An 18,879-nucleotide genomic window follows, 5' to 3' on the forward strand; every position below is an offset into this window, starting at 1 on the left:
TATCACCTCTGTCTCTGACTCTCTGTGTCTCTGTCTCTCTCTATCTCTCTGTGTCTCTGTCTCTGTCTCTCTCTGTCTCTCTCTGTTTCTCTCTCTCTCTCTCTCTCTCTGTGTGTGTGTCTTTGTGTGTGTGTGTGTGTGTGTGTGTGTGTGTGTGTGTGTGTGTGTGTGTGCATGATGCACAAGTGGAGGTCCCAAGGATCATGGTTGGTGGCAAGAGCCTTTACAATCTGAGCCTTCTTGCCAGTCCTGTTTGCAAAGTTTAAATTTTTAAACCTAATAAGTATAAAGTTGTGTTTCCTCCATTATCTTGTGAAGGAAGTCCAGTCATTCCTCTCTTTTACACACTCTAGTAAGTATGATGCTGATATTCAACTTGACGACAAATAAATGATTACATTGAGCATTGTAAAGTGCTTCCTTGATAACATATATCTTTTAGAAAATATCAGGTAAATCTTTATACATCATAAATTCAGTGTTAGTTTTAAATTCCATTGGAATGTCTTTGCATTGTCTGTCAGGAAAACTCTGTTCTTTGCTCATCATTACAAGACACATAACATAAGGCTGACCTCAGCCTTTCATCTTTGTTTTTACTCAGTTGCTCTATTCTCTTGAAAATGCATATTCTGAAAATTCTCTGGGGCTAGATTCCAGTGTTCCATATTGTTTGGATGATTTCAGAATTTCTAAAACTGGTCTGTGTTTCATATATAATACCTACATAATCTATTAATTGTTGTTTTGGTACTTGAACATTGCTATTACTAATTTTAACTTGATATTATTTCTCTTGATAGTTGTAGTAGCTTTTTGTTCATATAGTTTGAATGCCTGTAAGTAGATGGATAAATGTTCAGAATTTTCACCTTCTCTTGATTTTAATGTTATTAATTCAAATAGAATGACATCACTTTGTCACTCATTTTCCTCCTTCAAGCTCCTCCCAGCTACCCTCCCTTGTGCTTTACCTCTGCCCCCCCCCCCCACCGCATTCAAGTTAACTGGCTTTTTTTCTTTTATTACATTTGTTACATACACACACATATGCATGTGTGTGTGTGAATATATATAAATACACATTGCTGGGTGTGTTTTGTCATTTGTGTGTATGTGCGGCATTCAATGCTGACTACTTGACTACTTTGCCTTTACTTTCTCTTAATAAGTAAGAGAATAATAATTTATTATTATTAATAAATTAATAATAATTTTATCATTTTGAAATGTCTTAAAGTTGTTAAAGTATTCTCTGCTTGTAATATTCTATGTTATACCTTAAAATGGGCCCTCTAAGCTTCTTTGAACTAATGATAGCACATGATATCATTTTACATCCCCTTAACAAAGATTTACTTTTCTTTTACTAGTTGTTGTGTGTTTTTCACGTCTAGTTGAGTGTTCATATCACTGGTTTAATTAAGCTTATTTAATAAGTACTCCACATAATTTTGCTTATATGTATGTCATCTGAGTTTTTATGACTATGTTTTAATTAATGGTATACTTTTAATAAATTTATTTTGTTTCTTTGATTGACTTATGAAATACATGCAACACATTTTGTTACCTTAGAGAATGTTCTGGTGTTTGATGATGTCATCTTTATCTTGTTTTCCTTTTTCCATTTCTCATTTCCTGACAGTTGAACTTTCGTTGGGGACAGGAGCAGCAGAATAGAAAAGAGAGGCAGAGAGAGGTGGGGAGAGACAGGCGGAGAAGCAGAGAGAGGGGGGTGATATGGGAGGAAGACACTGTCCTTTTAAAAGGTAATATTGACTGTTCACAGCTGGTGCTCTTAGTGGCTGTGGCTGAGGGCACAGCCTGTCAGAACCCCAAGGGCAGGCCAGTACAATATCTGAATACTAACACTCTGCTTTTCAAGTTGTGAAGATGACAAAGTCAAATTATCAAATATATCAGAACTCAATAATTAAAATATACCCTATTGTATTGGTTTTTTGATGTTATAGGTGATCTGAATATTTAAACAGTCTTCCTTTTCTTAAAAGACTAGGTCCGTCTTTGTAAACAAATTTCCTTTCCTTAATCTTGCTTGATGCTCATAGCCTTTTGAGTAATGAGACATTAAAGAAAATTACAGAAATTTCTCCTTATTCTATCCTGACAAGGAAGTAAGAGATGTCCTTTCACACTATGAACATAGATATTTAAAATAGAAAAAGCATTTATTTATTGGGTTGTGAACACTTGAATTGGGCAACACTACTTGCTAAATAAAAGATGAAACCAAAAGCAACAGTGAAGTGAGTGAAGAATAAATTGATTAAATATATGGTGGAAGTGAGGTGGGGAAAGTAAAATCAATCCACTCTAGGTTTTATATTCACAGTTCCTCACAAGAAATACCACTGGAAAACTCACTGTTTAAGTCTGGATATAAGTAGGTGGTAGAGTGCTTGCATAACATGTGTCAGACTCTAGGCTTAATGCCCAACACAACCAGAAAACAACAAACAAACAACGAAAAATACAACAACAGAAAGAAAGAACAAAATCTTAGTTTAAGATTCTGGCAAGTAAAATAAGACTACACAGACATACATTTTTTAAGTTAGAGAAATGAGACATTAAATCCATCAAGGAAAGGGCTGAGCTATCCCTCAAGGATGGGAACAGTGCCCCAGGTTTCCTGAGGTGCTGGGAAGTAACAGAAAAGTCAACAGCAGAGTTCTTACACAGTGGAGACTGCCTTTGCACTTCAAAGGAGTATACTCTGGGCATCAAAGACAAGAAAGAAGACATAACAAGATTCAAATGGGGACAGGGAGATCTGTGGGCTGGGTGCTCCAAATGGATTGTCCATGGCTCAGAAACAGATTGTCTGAAACCTTCACCCACAACATTTTATTTTAGTCCCACAGTTTACATGGTAACAGGAGCAATGCTTTAAAAACAAGATTAATGAACCATTTCAAGGGAACACTGGGGATTTAGACTTCTGGAAAATTCGCTATGTAACTACTCTTTTTTATTTAAAAAGTCAACTGCACATCCTTTAAGCTACAGAAACTTAAGTAATAGCCTATAAACATATTAATTCTTAAAGACATGTGGAAGTATTTGACTAACAATTTCTCTCAGTAAGTCACAGCCTCAGTGACCCTCATTGATTCATTGACATTAGAGATTTAGCTGAGTTGTAAGTCACTTGCTCAGCATGCATGAGATTCAGAGTGCAGTCCCCATCATGAGAAGAGAAAAGGCAAGGAGCTAGGAAATATAACTCTTCCAAAGTCAGGCAATCTTCCTCTATGCTTTTTTTCTTCACAAATCCTCATCAAAAGTAGAAATGGATAGTTTTCTAATATTAGTTTAGATAAGCATGCAATAGTTGTGATAGTTGTCATCTTGAAATCCTTAAGCAATGATCTTTCCAGGCACATTCCCATCAGTGGCCCACTTACTCCAATGAGGCACACCTCTTAGATCTATTTGGCCATGAGCTTATAAATGAATTAGCCCACCAGAAAATTTAGCATGCTAATGATTCACTCACCTTCCAATAATGTCATCACCTGCACCCCAGTGAGCCATTATACCTAAACTGAAAGTTCCCAAATAAATACCCTTGCTAGCCAATTTCTCTTATATAATATATTAGAAAAACATCCTGTGTCTTCTTGTATTAATTTTTGCCCTCTGAAATGACATTCTTATCACTAATTAGAAAAATAGATTCACTGCACAATTTCAGTCACCTAATCATCATCTAACAAACATGTATATTTTCATGTCTGATATTTATTTCAAATTTGAACACTGTGAAAATGTATACTGAAGACTGAAGGTTGCTTTAAAAATCACTTTCTTTATGCTAGTACACTCCTGGTGTATTTCTCATCACATCTTGGGTGATACTAATGAGGACCAGAAATGAGAGTGTAATAGAATAAGGATTTGCATAATGTGATGTGACCAAAGTCTGGATACTCAAAACATGATTCACATCCCTGGGCATTTAAAACACACAGAATTTGTACAAAATAGAAAACCTCAGTTTTAACCTCAAAGTGTATTGATATACTATTTATGATTTATTAAACCTTACCTGAGATTCAGAAAGCAAAGTCAGCCATAAGTCATAGAAGCCAGACACACACCTTAATCACAGCAGCCAGAAGCTAGGAGGTGGCAGTATACACCTTTAATTCTAGGACTCAGGATTAAGAGGTAAACAAATCTCTTTGAGTTCAAGGCCACCCAGGGATACACAAGATTGAATCAGTCTAAAAGAGTAACAAATCACATTCCTTTAATCCCAGAACTAGATGGGTGTAAAAGATAGAAGCAGTGTCTTCAGTATTCAATAGGAGACATTGATTCACCAACCACACTGAAGATGAGGCATTCATTCTCCAGCCAAATTGAAGATAAGCAATGATTCTCCAGTTCCACTGAAGATAGCAAGGCTCAGGATCAAGAAGGATAAGAAGATATTGAGTTCTCAGGATTCTCCAGCCATGCTGAGGAGAGGCAGCAGTTTGAGCCGTGGTGAAGTGCTCTTGTGTGTTTCAGCCCTTTCAGCCTGAGATTGAGGTGAGAGCTAGTGGCAGGTCTTTTAATTTATCATGTTACATCAAACAACTGAACTAGAATCTGCATTTTAATAACCTTGGCTATTCATGTACACACCAGCACCAAAGAAGCACTGCTTCACTAACTCAGGGATCCATCCAAACTCCTGTAATTCTCCCTCTTTTTTTCTATCTTCACATTCTATTGTTTTTCTTACTCCTCTTTTTCCCCTGTATCTTTTTTTCTCACTCTCTGTCTTTTCTCTAACACTTTTGCCACCAGCTTCTCATTTTGAATTTATTTATCTTTTAATTAACCTGAAGTACCCACCCTGGGAGTTCTATTTTTCTGTTTAAGTAGCCACATAGTTGGGGAATGTGAATGTTCTCTAAATTAAATGAGCATCCAGAGACACAAGGAAATTATACTGCTTTAACTTTCCATGTGTCAGTATTCTTCCAGAAACCAGAAAGAATCTAACATTAGCCTAGATAGAAAGTTGATTATAACAAATCATTATCAATATCTGTCATTGGGCAAGGAATCATAGTACCAGAGACAGGCTCTCCTCCACTCTGATCTGATTTGGGCAGTAAGAGAAACTTCAAAAAACCAGCTGAAGCCATAGGAAAAGGAAAGAGCAAAGAAGAATATGTTGTGTTAGTAAAGAATCACTTCTCTGTTGAGCCACCATCTTTTCAGTCACCGAATTCTGAGAGAAACTATGTAGTCGTCATCCTTTTTATTTCCATGCCACTCCAAAGAGTCTTCTGTCAACAAGCTAAAGGGGTCTTCAAATCCTCTGCTGCCATATACACCATTTGTCCAAGTTTCAGTTTTGGTTTTTTTTTTTGTTTGTTTGTTTGTTTTGCTATGACAAACACTGTGACCAAAAGTAACTTGGAGAAGAAAAGTGTCTTGTGTCTTATATTTCCAGGTCAAGTCCATCATTGAGGGAATTCAATGCTGGAACTGGAGCAGTAACTTGAAGCAGACTCAGGGAGGATCACTGTTGCTTGCCTTCCTCACAGTCTCAATCTTAACTAATTTTTCCATTTAGTTTTTCTTCTTTCATGACCTTTTAAGAAGAATTGGTTCACTCTATAGGTTTGGCTAGCCTGAGCTTTCCATATAGACCAGACCTCAAATTTAAAGATCCCCTGCCTCTGTCTCTCAAGATCTTGTATTAAAGAGTGTGTCATCACATGGAAAAATTCGCTAGCTTTCTTTTATAGGTCAGGATCACCTGCCTATGGGGTGGTGGTGCCAGCTGTGGGCTGAGATCTCCTATATCAATGAGTATGAAGACAGTTCCCCACAGACATGACCATAGGTCAATCTGTTCAAGCAGTTCTTCAGTTAAGGCTTTCCTTCCAGTTGTTTTGATAATCAAAACTAAATAGGACAACACTTATTACAAGAGCCAGTGTTTTCTTCTAAGTATCTGTCCAATTGCTCAATATGAATCATCTCACTCTGAAGAATGTTTAACATGGTCCATCCTCCAAGGAACATGATTTGGTTATCACTTGATGTTAGGGATGATAGACATCCTTTATCCTTTAACATCACTCTCTTCTCTAATAACTCGTATTTTTGGAAGAACATATAATTTCTAAAATAATTTATTTGAGTGATTACTGTAGACTATGACTATCTTACTGTTCTACCACGGAGCTTATAATAGAGTTGTATCAAGGTATACTCAGATATCAGCAATTCTTTAAATTATTAGCAAATACCCTGAGAGTTATGTGTAATTTCATAAAGTATGAAAACTATCTAATAAATCATATTATAATCATTAAATTTTAAAGAAGAAAATTTAGTATCAAAAAGTTCCATAGCCAATGGAAGGAAGCCTTAGATACAAACACAGAACATTTTATAGTAACAACAACAATAAAAACAAGTTCTACATTCTTCACAGTCTAACAAAGGTATTGCAATGTAATAGTGCACATAAGTAGGCAATTATATTAAAATACAGTTTAAAAATATTTTATGAATTAATTTTATATGGTATTGACTACTACCAAATGTTGTGAACACACAGTGGATAGTTCTCAAAATCCTATACTTGAATATTAGCTCTTACAACTAACTACTCTGCATTAATAATTAACCATGTGTACATGAATTAAAATTCACATTAGACTTTACAAATATGCAAATATATATGGAAATTCCAATATTTTAAAGAAATTGTCAAGTTTGTCATATCAGATGTTCTATGAGCTGTAGTGTGGTTTTATGTGTTTGTGTGTTTACCAATTAAGGTCTTTGGCATTGTAATGTGTACTTAATGATTGATGGGAAAGTGAAGTAAATTTAGGCTTTTCTAGTGATGTTATTCAAGGACATTTTCATAGGTGATGTCAAAATTGTTGACAGTTATTTCCAGATATTATTATTTGGTTTTACAGTCATTTTAATTTTTTTATATTCCTTTTGTTATCAGTCTGTAAGTACAATATGTTGAATATACATATATACATAAATAAGTGTAGGTTTTCTTCATCTGTAGTTCCCTGATTCCTGAAATATAAGAAAATATCAAAGAGTAGAGTTTCTGACAGAACACTGACTCAAGATTTCTGGTATTGCTGATGTGGTCAAATGCAAATTCAGAATTCTCAGGGAAACAGTTTAAGAGGATTAACTATTTTCTGATGTAATTTAAACTATAAAAAGATGGCAGTTACTTTTATTCTTAATAATCCAAATGAACCAATGATCAGACAGAAAATGTTCCTTTCAGAAATTGTGCAGCACCACAAACCCATAACAGAGAATTTCTACACATGCCAAACTGTTTATATTTACACTGCCCCCAACATTGGGGTGCATTCAACCTCTGAAGGGGTTTGGTGGGGAGTTAAGAAAACATCTTTCTGAGTTCTATACGTCATTTAACACTATTTAAAAGAAGTGAGGAGACTTCAGTGGAAGATATTATACAACTGAGCTCATTCCTGACAGAAACAGACAGTTGGCTATGTATGAGTAATTGGTTAACTATGATGAGGATTAGAAGTGTAGAATTTGTTCTATGATGGATGCTTGGACTGACTGTCAGGAATTTAGACTAAATGGGGATAGTGTAGACTGTACATTTTCTTTACAAGATCATCCTAATTGATTCTAAATGTTATCAGGTTCAGAGCACACAAATTTAGGTAATCTTCTGACATTTATAGTGATTAACATACCTTTAAAGAATTTTATTGATTGAAATATGTTTTCTTTTTGGGAGGGATTATTGAATTCGTAGATATTCCTTTATAGTGAAAGAACAAACAAAAATAGAAAGAACACCATGGTTTTGAAATGTCAAGAGACCTGGATACTTGTCTTTGGTTGTTATTCCTGGATGAGAACCTAAGATTCAGAGACTGACCATCAAACCAAGAGTTTACTAGAAGCGTAGGCATATCAAAGCTAAACTGTTAAGAGAACAGCATTTCAGTTAGTATCGGTTCTGCCCATCTCTCTTCTCATCTCTCTGCCCATCTCTGTTCTTGTGTTTTCAACACCCAAGCTTTGGTCTGAAGAATTTCCTGTGTGGGTGTTTTCTTAGTAGCTCGATCCTGAAAATCACTCACTATTTCTTCTAAAAACTTCCTTCTCCAACAGTTTTTTTTGTTTTGTTTTGTTTTTGTTTGTTGTTGTTGTTGTTGTTGTTGTTGTTGTTTTGGATAGGAAGGAAGTTGAAACGTTCAACTTTTGACCACAGGTCTCACTGTGTAACACAGGCTGACCTTGATCTCACCATTCGTAAGTCTCCCTGCTGCTGGGATTATGGCCCACTTGCTCTGAGGCCCAGGACAAGTGCCAGAATTCTGATTAAAATGTAGAAAGCATGATGCTTCACCCATCTTACCTTTGGGTCCATGTACGTCAGGAGACTATTCTGTACTATTTTAAAATCTCTGTATATTTAGATATTTTTGTAAATCAAAACCCCTTCCCATTCTCAATCCACATTTTTCACTTTCTTTAAAACAAGCTACAAAATGAGGCTTTAGTGGATAGAAGAATAAAATGTGAATTTCTTCTATCCTTCTCCAAAGGATTCTGAACAGGGGCAATAAGACATTATTTTTTTTCTTATTTGGTCTTACGCATATCTTCTGTATAATCAAAGACCTTATGTATATTTGTGTTATGCTAGTTACCATTTTTCAAATACAGTAAAGTCTCAGACGTTTACATGGTCCAACTGATACACTATGTTGATCATTATGGCTTATTGTAAGCAATAAAATGGGTTGTCTCCACTGCTGGAAAATGGAGACTTTTGTGCTAAGTCATATTTTATTTATTTAAATACTAAAGTGGTGCTGACTTTTACCTTTTTATTTGTATTGTATTTGTTCTTTTTTTTTTACTCAACAACAGATGGAGCTAGAACATAAATTGGCCATTTGTGGGATGCATTATTTTGGAGTTCAGTATCAAGCTAAGCATAACTGGAACTGTTAATATTCATGTGTCAATTAATTATGTCAGATTTCACAAGTGGTATGTGTTTGGTACTTCCTACTACAATTCTAAGTATAAATGACTGTCCTTACCAATCCATTCTTCAATGGATTCTAATAGCCTGGTGATCATTTCTTTTAAATGTATGGCTCATGTTTTCATACACTAAAGTGTCAAATTATGAGATATTCTTTCCCCAACCTCAGTGTTCTTCTGACTCTTAACATGCTGTGTGCTACTATAAATTATATTATTACATGATGGAATAGTTATAGGTCATGAAAAGCACAACACTGACTATTTTATAAGTAAATTTTAGTGTAACAGTGTTAAGTTATTTTGTAGATATATATTTCTTATTCATATAAAATTAAACTCCAGAAACCATATCTGGATCAGGCCATGTAGACAGAGGCAGAAATGTTCTCCTAAAATCTGATGAAGCCAGAGGTGGGGAGGTTGAGAGAATATGACTCCTCTTAGCACAGTAGCTGAGAGTTCATCTTAACTCTGCCAGTGATGACAAAGTAATTAGGAGGTAATGACATGCCACAGCCTCCTCATTTAGAAAGAAGTTTCTATTGACTAGGTTTGCCAGGAGATTAATCTGCTTAATATATACAAAATGCTTGGAATAAGGGCTGGGACATGACTCACATGTAAAACTGGGTAAAGCCTAGCATCAATAAGTCTGGACTAATCCATAGCACCACACACACACAAAACAAGAAACCGTTTCTATATGCTTAGTTCAGTGTCTATCACATTAAAACATGCTTAAGAAAGCATATGACTAAAGATGGAATGTATACTTTATGTTCTTTATTTCCTTTTTAACTAAGTTTTTAGTGCACAAAATAATGATTTTCACTGTGACATTGTCAAATACTTGTCTCCTTATACTTTGTTCACATTCATTATGCTCTCATCCAACGCTACCCCTTCCAGTCTTCCCTTGTCTTTCTTTAAATGCATATGCTTCTGCTCTCGTGCCATTCATATATAAGCATGTATTATGTATGTATGTATGTATGTATGTATGTATGTATGTATGTATGTATGCATTATATATGTATGTGTGCATGTATTATGTATGTATGTATAATTTATATTTCACACATGAAGGAATTATGATCTTTTATTCTGAGACTAGTTTATTTAGTGTAGCATGTGGGTTCACCTAATTACCAAGGGCACTTAAAATCCCTTTTTTCTCTTGTCCCATAGAAAATTAATTCATGTCTGGTTCATCAAGGTCATCAGAGCAAAAGTTCTTATAGGTATTTGCTATTTTACAGTATTTTCATTAATATTTGCTCAGCTCAGAAAGGCATAATTAATCGGAATTATAATCACTCTGGGAAGGCTATAAAAACAAAGTCCCCCCTTTTCCAAAACAAAAGCTGGTTGAGCTCTATGCTAACTCCATTTGAGGAATGCAAAATACACTAAAGATATTTTGCATTTTCCTGATTGTTATCTTCACTGTGTCTTGTGGTCTTTAGGGTTATGTTTGGAATATGGAAAGAATATGAAGGGAAATGTTGCTTTATAAATGCCTTGTGTGGAAAATATTGTTCCTAGCCTCTTCTTGAGCTGCTCCCTAGGCAACATTTTATTGTTTGAAGAATCAAGTAGAACAAATAGTTAAGAAATAGTGAGAATGTTTTTCCGAAGATGCATCATTAGACTTGGTGATTGTGTTAATTTGTGTGATGAGACTATCCCTTATCAGAAGTTATCCTGTTTTTTTTCTTTTGAATATAATTTCATTAATTGACAAATTAAGTTTTATTGCCTCTAGATCAAAAATAAGAGGGGAGAAGAGAGGTGGTAGTTATTTCCACTAAAGATCAATAATTTTTTTTCTTTTTCTCATTGCCTTTTCTCTTTTGAGAGGTTATATGCAAATTGAATATTTGAAACATATTTGTAAAGGGGAATGCTAAAAGCAAAGAAAAATATTGTTGGACAAATAAACTTGAAAGATAAAACCTTCTATTACCATCCTGTTATGATTTCAGAGAGAGAGAGAGATGAAATTCTATGCAGCAAATAAGTGTACACATTCATCAGTTTGTCTGCCTGTCTGGAATAAACTTTGATTAATAATGTTGGATGTTTTCTTCTAGCTCCTCAGATGAAAACAAAAGAAGATGCAGAAAAAACACAGAACACTATTTGGTCCAAGGTTCATGAAAGTCTGGCTGTAACTCTTGGGAGTGTGTCTATAATTATTGTGACATTAAGTGCTGCTGTGTGGTGTGTGAATATGAACAGCCAAGAGTGGGAGCCTTGACTGCTCCCAAGGCTACAACTTAAGTTATGAATTGCAAATCTAATACATGATGGACATTATACTAATTACCAATAAAAATGGATTTTTGCTTTATGTAATGTGAGAAGCTTCCCCGCTTTTTAGATTGCACTATGATGACTAGTGGTTTCAATGTTGGGACAAGGAAATATGAAAGGAACATAATAATGAGAAAGGTTCATGTAGAACTTGGAAGATTTCCCATTGTCTTTTATTTTCTTACTTGTTTTATTCAGAAGACTCCCCTCATGCATTTGGAGGTACCAATAATCACTCACCCACTCTACCCTGGCTCATGCTACCATTTAATCATTGTATGAATTAGACATCAGACTGCACATTGTCAATCAAATAGTAAGGCACTGTGGACAAGATAATTGTAAGAAGAAGAAACTGAACAATACAGAGGATACAGTGGAGAATGGCAAAGTCTTACCTATACCAGGATATAAGAAAATGGCACAGGGAAACATCCTTGAGAGATGGTGGCTCAAACAGAAATGTTGGAAATTTTATTTTGATGAGTTGAATAAAATCAAATTTATTAAATTGTGACTTTGAAGGTCATAATTTTAAAATATTAAAACATTTTATACATTCTGGTTGTTAGAAAGTAACCAAATTATCAAATGTTTTTCAAGTTACAGAAGGCAAATTACAATGGAATATTATGCAGCTCTGGAAGAGCCAAATCCAGGTGGAGAAAAAAATATACCATTAATATTAATGATATATTTTTGTTTTAAAAAGTGATTCTTAATTTTATGTACCTATCATGAAAAATTTAATGTATTCATATTTTTATATTTTCTTGAGTTGATAACATCAACTCATAGCCTTTTCTGTAAAATACAGAATGATATATGCTTGACTAAGTGATTAATAATTTTAGATACACTATTTTTACTGTAGCCACATAAACTTGGTGAGTTCTGATAGGCTTGGAACGCAAAGGACGATGCAGGAGACACTGCCTTGATGATGGACAGCAGGTTGATACCTGCCTCTCAGTGTGTGTGGTTTTCTGCTTTGAGGCTGTGGGTTGAGATTATTTTAAGAAGCTTCTGAACAAGCCAGTGGATTGTACTAGTGGAGCATGATTCGTGCCTCTGCAATAACTACTCAGACAAGACTAAATCCCTGTCCTTTGCACATGTTACTTACGTATGTAATAGAATGAGTGGGAAATTTTGACAGAAGTGTGTCTGTAACTAATTTCCTAATACAGGCTTATCAGGATTCCTTCGATTAGATTTCTGGAGCACCTAAACTTATATAGCTTAAGCTTTTCCCAACTTCACCAGGCTCACATCAGAATTTCAGTTCTTAAAAGTCAAAGTTTGGTGGTTTGCTAATTGTTATAACCTAACAAATTTACGAGAATCAAGAAACAAAGCAGGGCAGTGGTGGCACATGCCTTTAATCCTAGCACTTGAGAGACAGAAGCAGGTGGATATCTGTGGGTTCAAGGCTAACCTGGTCTAAAGAAACAGTACCAGGAAAGGCTCCAAGTCTACAAAGGGAAATCTTGTGTAGAAAAATCAAGCTTTCTACTCCCTCTTTGTTGATGTTCTCTGAGTCTTAATTGTAGAGATGATTGCAACAGTATTAACTTGGGACAGAAGCCTCACAGTTGATCTCTGCATTTTGGCCAGTTGGGCTCTCTTAATGATCTCTACCTACTGCAAAAAAGAAGTTTATTGGATGAGAGGGAGGAGATACAATTTTCTATTGCTACAGATATAAATATTTGGAACACAGTTAGAAATTATACCAGTTTGACAAATGGCAGTATTAAGTTCTCCTCCGGGTTCCATGGTCTTGATAGTCATGTGTTCTCTGTTTCCCTAGATGCTACAGAACTTTCATCATGTGCTGAAAAATCACAAATTCCTCAATTATTCATTTCCAGAATTACCTCTGTTTCTGTTTTCTTTATTCCTCTATTTCTATTTTCAGCTCTTGCAGTTTTTTTTGTTTTGTTTTGTTTTGTTTTTTATTTTTCGAGACAGGGTTTCTCTGTGGAGCATTGGAGCCTATCCTGGCACTTGTTCTGGAGACCAGGCTGGCCTCGAACTCACAGAGATCCACCTGCCTCTGCCTCCCAAGTGCTGGGATTAAAGGCGTGCATCACCAACGCCCGGCACTCTTGCACAGTTTTATTCTATTTCTTCAACTGTTTGTGTTTTCTTTAAGGAATTAATGCATTTCCTCAAGTTGTGTTTTCCTGAGTTTCTCAAGAGATTTACTCATTTCTTCTTTAAGGTCCTGTATTTGTTCATATAGCTGGCTTTAAGGTCTTTATCTTCTGCTTCTTCAGTGTTTCAATAGTGGAGACATGTTCTCCCCACCTTTTATTGGTTGTGTTTTTATGTTGGCATGTAGGCACCTGGGTTTGGGATAATTATAAGTCTAAGGGCTGATTTCTTGACTTGTCTTTGTTGGGTGGCTATTTTGTTCCTTGGTTTCTGTTTCCTCTCTGGAGTTGTAGAGAGTGTGATGGCTGTGTGTTGCCTGTTTTCCTGGCCTGCTCTGCTGGTGTGTTCTAGTGAATGCCTGCTGGTGGTCGGGGCTGCAATACTGGGATGAGGTGGGGGAAGGAAGGCTTAGGGAAAAGAACTTTGGGGTCCAGTAGGGATGGGGTCAGAGAAGAAAGGGAGACCACAGAAGGTTTCCTGCCTCAGAGCTAGAGTGAGACTTGGAGGACTGGATCTCAGGAGCAGTAGGAGAGGTGTGGTCTGCCTTCAGCCTACTTGGTGCCCTGGGAGCAGCAATTAAAAACATTTTTTAAATTTTATACATTTTCATTTAAATTAAAAACAATTTGTTTTACATGTCAATCCCAGTTCTCTCTTCCTCCTCTCCTCCCCTGGCTCTCACCAACCCCTATCTCATCCTCTTTTGGCTCCCAGAGAGGGTAAGGCCTTCAATGGGGGAATCTTCAAAGTCTGTCACATCATTTGGAGAGAGGACCAGGACCTCTGTGACAGTGTCTGTTCTTGGGGAGAAAACAAGACATGGAATGTGAGAGAAGAGACGGGTCATGGAAAAGGTGGGGAATTGGAATGGAGGGTAAATGTTATCCGGATGCATTATGTGAAATTCTCAAGATTTGAAAATATTTTGTAAACAGCCTATTATAATTTATAATTCACAAAGCACTATTTTAGCAGAATATCCTCCTGTTAAAATTTCTACATTCATGCTAGGTCTCATAAAAATCTTGCCATGTGAGAATTCGAACATTTGGCATATAAGAAACAAGCATTTTGATAAACAAACCAATTTTGTATACGTTCACATAAAAACATCTTGCCTTTTGCCTTCATTTTATAGGGTATTTTAACATTGGTGATATATTTTAGCTAGAATTAGCTTTCTGTGTCAGAAAATGCAAGCTTACATTTTTCTTGTCTTTAAATAATGGCATTTGGTTATTTTGGTTTTTTTTTGTTTTTGAGTACTAAAAATTTCCCCTTTGGTCTCTCTTATTCTATACAATATTTAACCATCATGGTACAATTCCCAATCTTTATTACATTTTATTTGTCTGGGGAGTGTGTGTTGCATATGGGTTGTTTGTATGTATGTGGTGTTTGTGTGTATGTGTGTATGTGTTATGTGAGTATGGTGTACACTGTGTGTAGTATGTATGTGAGTGTGATGTATGTTATGTATGTAGTATGTATAGTGTGAGCTTATAAGAAGGCAGTGAGTGTGGGTCTGTATGTCTGTTTGTTTCTGTGTGTACACCATGTGCATATCACAAGACAATTTGTAGGAAGTGGTTCTCTCCTTCCATCCTGCATGTTCGGTTGTTGAACTTGGCAACAAGTACCCTCTGAGCAGTCTCCCTCTCCCTGAGAGAGTGCTATTATTTTGCCCAGGTGTGCTTAGAATTGACTCTAACCCAGGCAGGCCTTTAGTTGCCTCACCTTCATGAGAAGCTGGGTTTGTAAGCCTGCACCTATAGGCATGGCCTACTGCTACTTTCCTAACCCCAACACTGTTTAGAGACAGAAACATGTTATATTTTACATTTATAAAATATAAACACATAAAGATATATGTAAGTCTGTTCATCAAATTAATATTTTATTTAAATGTCTTACTTTTGTTACTATTGTTGCATTGTCTATTAAGATTAATGATATATATCTGGAGGGATATATATCTGGGCTGGAGGGATAGCTCAGCCATTAAAGGATAGGCTCACATCCAAAAATTTAAGATATACAGGTTGACTTTCCAGAGCTCTCAAAGGAGAATCCTGTTTTGAAGATTAAAGATACCTTTTCAGCAGCACTGGTGTTTTTTTTTAAGGCGAAACAGTTACCTTTAGCCAAAAGTTACGACAGCCAGATGGAAACTGCCTATGAGGGAAGAAATGAGATTGTACTGTCCCTTAAGCGTTAATCCAGTTGGGATGTCAGTCACATGGCCAGTCAGTCACCCTCAATAAGGCAGATCTATGTCATGATAAATTAAAGAAGTAGGAGAAAGAATTAACCCTTACATGAGACAATGACCCTTTGCTTTGCAGCATTCTTGCCTTCCAGTGTATGCAGGCCCCACCAGGAGCCACAAGGTTCTGTTGAGATGGCCCTGCTTTCTGATTCATGACTCAGAGGTCAAAACTTTTATTTTTTCTTCCCTTCTGTCCTTTTCTTTCAGATGTTGACCAGAACCTAAGTATGGCTTCTCTGGTATTTTGGCCTTTCATTCATTTCTATAATTACCCCCACACACACATTTTTACCACATGGCTGCATGTTCATTACAAGGCTGACTTCCATGCTGGCTAAATTCAAATGACATGGCTTTTCTCAATCTTCTTCCTCTTGTCAGCTACTGAGATTTACAGCTTGCCTCCCTCCTGGCTCTGTTTTTTGGGGTTATTATTATTATTCCAATAAATTTGACTTAGAACTTCTATGTGAATTTGCTCTTAAAATCTTTTTAAACTGGCCTAAAAACTCCAAGAAGGGACTGCAATTTCCCATCAGGTGACTTTGCTATTGAACTTTTTCTTGAGTACTTTGAACTGAATAGTAGTTAATTGTTTATGATAAATGACAACCAGGTTTTTGAATCCCAGCTTAAGGGATGGGAATCAAGATCATTTAGTTCTTTCAACATGCTCAACCAATTCATTCTTTAATTTTTGTATTGTTTTGAACACTTGACAGCTGAATATGTATTTAGGTGATTTTATACTGATGGCATTCATGGAAAGCAGGCTATCAGTGTGTAGATGCTACAGCCCTTTATCTGAACTCATTATCACACAGTGCACAAGAGTTAGGAAAGGAGATGATTCTAGTATCAGACTCATCATGACCTCTTGCCGGCTATGTCATATAGAGCAAATTACTTGGTGTCTTCACAGTTGGGTTTCAAGGTCCATAAACAAGAAGTGATTACAGCACCTTCTCATCAGATGCTCTAAGGAATAAATAAAGCATACAATTGTTCACAGCAATGTCCAATGAATAACAGGTTACTTAAATGCTAACTTTTTAAACAGTTAACCCCTGTCCTTTAGTAATAACAGTGAACCATAGATAAATGAATTAATTGATCAAGATGGTTTCTTGCTAAATTAGTGCCAGACAACAGAATTTGAGTACTGTCGCAAAGTACTTGAGACTAGTTCTGAGCAAATTGTCCAAAGCATGTATCCAGGTCAAAGGGGGCTTTTAACATCTCTGTGCAGATTTTGTCTTCTACTTGTTTCTGAAATGCCTGCAGAGGTGTGGGAGGCCTTGTTAATAAATGACTATTGCCTGAATAAACACCAAACTTTGAACAGTGACCACTTTTAATCAGAATATACTCACCTTGACTTTGAGTAATTATCAAGGTTTTGAGCCCACTTTAAGGTACATCACAGAATAAGATAGTTCAGAATAGCTCACCCCACCCCATCTCACAGTTTTTACAAGCCCTTTGAAGAAACTGGCTCTAGAAATTTGTTGCCAATAAAACAACATTGAATGATCTTTCAATGTTTGAGGTTGCAGGGTTTAGAAATTAAACATAATTAGGCTCATAGCATTTTAATTTTTTAGAACTTTTATTATTCTCACAGAGTGCAGAAATTGGTGCCTATGAATTAGTCATTCAATTAATTTTATCTTCTTTTTTAAGACTATGAGATTCATTCCTAACATTACTAATATTTCCAGATCTTTCAAAAAATTGTAGCCAAAACAAAGCAAAGGAAAAGGGAAGTTTGATCTGTTGCCAACACTCCTTTCACATACAAAAATTAATATCATATTACAGAAACACTTGTGTAATTAATTTTCTTATTAATGTGACATACAACTTACTGTCAGTATTAGTACTTGACATCTTATTACATACATTTTTATTAGCTCTGTAGGCAGAGAGAAGTTCTCTCTCATTGCATATTTCTTTAAATTTCCCTGCTTCTGAAATCTACCTTGTGTTTGGTACAAATAGACAACAAAGAATCATTTGTTTTACCCATCATAATGAGGGGTTTCAGTAACAAGGGTTTCACATGTAACAAGGACTGGGTACAGTCTAGCATTGAGTAAAATTAGGAAACACAAATTTAAAGATACTTTGGCTTTGTAAACTTTGCAGTTGTTAATACTGTACACCACTGTTGAAAAGGCAGGAAAAAAGCAAAGATTAAGCTGTGTCTATATGCCCCCCCCCCCCGACATCCTGTGGGATATCCCCAATGACATTAGCCTTTCTTGGAAAAAATACTTACTTAAAAACAAAATCATCAGCTGACAGTAGCAATACTTTTATGTTCTCAAGATGAAAGGGAAGGAATGTCTAGCCCTCTTGCCCCAGGCACCGATAAACAGAGGGCTAACTTTATAAACATGAGTGACTGAATTCATATCTCTGCAGAGAGAGACAGAGAAGGTGAAATTGCCCCTCTTCTCTTACTTAAAAACACCAGAATCTCTGCTGTAACTGACTCTTCACCATGAAGCTGTCCGCTCTTCTCTTTATTGTGTTTTGCTTTCTGCACCTGTTGTGTACAGGTAAAGTGGAACAACTAATTGAGAAGACAAATATTTCAGGAGAGAAAAATCTTGTTAGATGTCTACTGGGAAAAAGGAGGTGATTTGGTAGTGAAGGTAGTATTTAGTTGAAGTCCCCAGATTGTATTAGAAATACATGACGTGTGGCCTAACTCCCAGTGAGTCATATCACTGTGGAAAACTGAAAACATAAAGGTTTTGTGTAGGGGATGCTAAACAGGCGTGGCCACAACATCCCCTACAGTTTTGATTAAATGTGCCTGAGCAAAACAATTAGCATTAACAAAAGGAGCATAATCTTGGAAGTTACTCATATCTATATTGAGATCTTATTTCTGTCTTACATTGATTATATGTCTATTATTATAATTCATTTATAAATTAAGCATATTGATTGTATCTATATAATATTATTTTTCTAAAGATTAATGGCATATAAGTATATAATACTTCTCAAGTAGTAAGTGAGGATAAATAGTGCGGAATTTAAAATTCATATTATAA

General features: G+C 35.9%; 1 protein-coding gene across 1 annotated transcript; it reads left to right on the forward strand.

Moving 5' to 3' along the window:
• Positions 1-10,463: 10,463 nt before the first annotated feature.
• Positions 10,464-11,349, forward strand: Defb113 (defensin beta 113). Its single transcript, XM_027387490.1, is given in 3 exon segments — positions 10,464-10,533; positions 11,160-11,204; positions 11,207-11,349. Coding segments are annotated over 3 exon segments (258 nt in total).
• The last annotated feature ends 7,530 nt before the right edge of the window (positions 11,350-18,879 follow it).

The sequence above is a fragment of the Cricetulus griseus genome, assembly GCF_003668045.3.
Source record: "Cricetulus griseus strain 17A/GY chromosome 1 unlocalized genomic scaffold, alternate assembly CriGri-PICRH-1.0 chr1_1, whole genome shotgun sequence".
Classification (NCBI taxonomy): Eukaryota; Metazoa; Chordata; class Mammalia; order Rodentia; family Cricetidae; genus Cricetulus; species Cricetulus griseus.